At 37.7% G+C, this 3888-nt stretch overlaps 1 protein-coding gene across 1 annotated transcript in view; it reads left to right on the top strand.

Annotated features, from left to right (window-relative positions):
* Window positions 1–3888, top strand: part of Sub1 (SUB1 regulator of transcription) — a 14445-nt gene that overhangs the window by 7704 nt on the left and 2853 nt on the right. The window contains exon 4 of the mRNA XM_008835481.3: window positions 3708–3816. Coding sequence (XP_008833703.1) covers window positions 3708–3816 — 109 coding nt within the window. The remainder of the gene's footprint in view (window positions 1–3707; window positions 3817–3888) is intronic.

The following is a 3888-nucleotide window of genomic DNA, read 5'->3' as shown; positions in this document are numbered from 1 at the left end:
TTGGTCTATTTTTAGGGGATGTTTTCTCAGTAAGGAACAGAGCTTCAGTTCTTAAATCCTAATTTGGAAGGGTTCCTATGCATTTTAAGGCCATTAGATACTTGATCTTTTGAAGAAGTGGTTCTAGGAGGAACCATAGACTGTATTTTCAAAGTAGCTTTCACAGACCTGGTGGTGTAGGCAGTTTAAGGGCTGCTATGATGTTTAATTTCTTTGCCACAGTGGTCTTTTCCTTGAGATGGCATTTTGACCATAAAATATATATTGATTTTTTTTTTTTTTTGTCTTTTTGAGACAGGGTCTCTGTAGTAGTCCCAGCTGGCCTGGAACTCGCTATGTAGACCGGGCTGGCCTCTCAAACTCATAAAGATCCACCTGCCTCTGATTCCCCAGTGCTGAGATTAAAAGTGTGCACACCTGATGGTTTTATTGAATTTTAATTAGCCTAAGAGTACATAGATTACATAGTACTAACTGAGACCTTAATTTTTATTAGTAATAGTGGCTTGATAATTACATTAGGAAGATGGATAAAGGATGAGGATTTTAGAAGGGAAAACAAAAACCGCTGTGTTTTGTAAATTTTTTAAAAATAGAGCTGTGGGGCTGGAGAGATGGCTCAGAGGTTAAGAGCACTGACAGCTCTTTCAGAGGACCTGGGTTCAATTCCCAGCACCCACATGGTGGCTACCAACCATCCTTAACTCCAGTTCAGGGAATTTGAAGCCCTCTTCTGATCTCCAGGGCATTGCAGGACAAGGGTGCACTCACATGAATGCAGGCAATGCACTCATACACATAAAATAAAAATAATAAAATATTAAAAAAAAATAGAGCTATAACACTGGGCATGGTAGTGTGTTCCGAGCCCTTGGGAGGCAGAGGCAGGCAGATCTCTGAGATCAAGGCCAGCCTGGTCCACATAGTGGGCTTGGGACTAGGGAGACTCTGTCCAAAAAAAAGTAGAGCTATATAGTTTCCATGAATTTCAGTTTTATCAGGAAAGTACTTTGAAGACAGCCCCTACTCTGAATAGAACTTTTTACAACCTTGGTAGATTATCAGATGTGTTTAATCTTTGTGTACCCCAGTTGTCAGATATACTTTGACAAAAGCAGATAATCTAAAATCCAAATTAAAACTGATTATTGACTAGCAGCTGCTTGAGATTTGTTTGCTTGTTTTAAATATCCCTTGAGAATAGAACTAGAGAAAATATTTAAATTGTGGTTAGATTGTATATGTAAAAATCTAAGTAGCTATTTATGGTATTTGAAGAGAATTTTATCCCCCAAAGTCACTGCATCAGTTTTTTTCCTCTGGAATGATTTATACAGGATTCTGACTAGAGAGGAGTCAGAAGATGCTTGCCTTTTGGTTACTTCAGCTCTAAATTTTAAGAACTTGGTTCTGTGGAAATAGCCTGTCTATTCTAGTTTTGGTTTCTGTTGCTGTGATAAAACACTGACCAAAAACAACTTGGGAAGGAAAGCATTTATTTCATTTTGTTTTCGAGATTATCACTTAAAGGCTTTAAAGTCTGTTTTACCAATTTTTCTGTTTGATTAATGCTTGTTTTTCTTATCTAAGATATCTTGCCCACCTCATGGCTACAAAATTATTTTTGCCAATATTTTTATCTGAGTTTTAATAGTTTCAGTTTTCATGTTGTTCACATAGAATTCATTTCTCTTTATGATGTGAGATAAGGATCTCACCCCAAACCATATGCCCAGTTGTTAAGTACTGTATGTTAAGAAGGCTATCCTTTTCCTTTGAGATCTTAAATGTCTGTTGCCCTATGTCTATCTTTGCTCTAGTACTACACTGTCTATTCTTACTGAATCTTGGGAAGTGCTAATATGTCTTTAGTTGAGTAGAACCTTTTCCTTCTCCTAAAATGTTAGTGCAGCAGTATAAATAAGGTTGTTTTGTGATTTTTTTTTTTTTTTTTGGAACAGGTTCTTACTGTGCAGACTAGACTGGCTTTGAACTCACAGAGATCCACTTGCCTCTATTTCACAGTTGCTGAGGTTAAAGGTGTGTGACACCATGTCTGGCTTTTTTTAAAGAATAGTTTTCAACAGTTTAAAATTTCCAGTTTGACTGGGAATGCGAAGTATATTAACCATGTTATTTGAAATGAATTTTAAGAGGAAACTCTTTGTTACATTGCTATTGACTGCCTTTCTGAATTCCTGTATTTAGCTAAATATGGATTTTTATTTGTTGCAGTTCATTCGCTAAGACCTGGTTTGTTACTGATTTTTAAAAATTGTGCTGGGCATGGTGATGTGCACCTTCAATCCTTGTGAGCTCAAGGCCAGGCTGGTTTACTTAGTGAGTTCCAGGCCAGCTGGGGCTACAGGGAGAGAGATTCTTAAAAAAACCATTAGAAAAAAGTTGTACTTAAAAAAAAAAAGTTTATGTATGTTGTGAAACATCTTCAGAAACTTTCCATGTTGTAAAACTGAAACTATACCCATTAAACAACAGTTCCCCTCTCCCATTTCCTATAACCCTGGGTAGCTACAGTTACCATTTTACTTAATTTTTTTGTTTTTTTTTAGCTCTGGATCTCATTATGTAGTCCTGGGTGGTCTGGAATTTGCTGTGGGAGACTAGGATGGCCTCAAGCTCAAAAGAAATCCACTTGCCTCTGCCTCCTGAGCCATTTTATTTTGTGATCTATGAATTTGTCTGCATTAGAGTCTAGACATGTCATATAGGTTGAATCTCCAAAGTATTGCTATCACTTTATGACTGGCTTATTATTTCACTTAGAACAATGCTGAAGCATGTGACAGGATTTCCTTTATAAAAGCTGAGTAGTATTCTGTTGCATGTGTGAGCCATATTCTGTGTATTCATCTTTGAATGAACTTTTGAGGTTCTACTTCTTGGCTATTGTGAATAGTGCAGTTATGAACATGGAAAAATCTCTTGGAAGACCCTGTTGTTAGTTGTTTGGATATATAGTTCTATGCCCCATAATGTTTCAGTCAATGACAGATCTCATACAGGATTGGTACCACATTTGTAAGCTGTTGTAGTTTGTGTAAGTACATTACATTCTGACATCCCCCACAGTCTTCTGAGTACACATTTCTCAGTATATCCAGTCCATTAAAGTGCACATGAGACTTTATTCCCAAAGTGGGATTGCTGGATCATGTTACAGTTTTGTGTTTGTCAAGGAACTTCCATTACTATTTACTCTAGCAGTTGTTGTATTAATGATGTTCAGAAAGTTTTAAATGGTGTGACTGGGGAACAGTAGTAACTCAGTGGGTAAAAGCACTTGGACCAACGATCTGAGTTTGAATCCCTAGCTCGAAGTTGGGCTTGGCTGCAGTTACCTGTAACTCCAGCATTTCGGGCAGAGATGGGCAGATCCTGAGACCTCTGAAACAGCGAGCTTCCAGTTCAGTGAGACTTGTCTCAAGAAAACAAGGCTGAGAGGGATAGAGGAAGACACCTGAAGTCCTGCCCTGTCCCCTATGTGTGGACACCTGTGTATGCACCACAGGGAAGTGGGGGGAGGGGAAAATTTGAGATTTGCTTTGTTTTATTCTGTCTTTAGAATTCTTTTAAAACAGTGATCACCCTTGGGTACAGTTGAGTACTTATTTTAATGATTATAAGTAGAGTAGAGCTTGCAGGTTGTGACTATAAATACAGAACCTTTTTTTCTTTTCTTTCCCCAGATTGGGAAAATGAGGTATGTCAGTGTTCGGGACTTTAAAGGGAAAATTCTAATTGATATTAGAGAATATTGGATGGACTCAGAAGGTGAAATGAAACCCGGAAGAAAAGGTGAGGGTCCATTTCTTTAATTTGATTTCAATGTTGGCTAAATACCTACCTTACTTGAAATGTTGACAGAGT

Source organism: Nannospalax galili, unplaced genomic scaffold, assembly GCF_000622305.1.
Source record: "Nannospalax galili isolate Female #2095 unplaced genomic scaffold, S.galili_v1.0 scaffold150, whole genome shotgun sequence".
In the NCBI taxonomy this organism is placed as follows: domain Eukaryota; kingdom Metazoa; phylum Chordata; class Mammalia; order Rodentia; family Spalacidae; genus Nannospalax; species Nannospalax galili.
The sequence above is the reverse complement of the archived record's forward strand: the minus strand, read 5'-3'. Positions and strand labels throughout refer to the sequence as shown.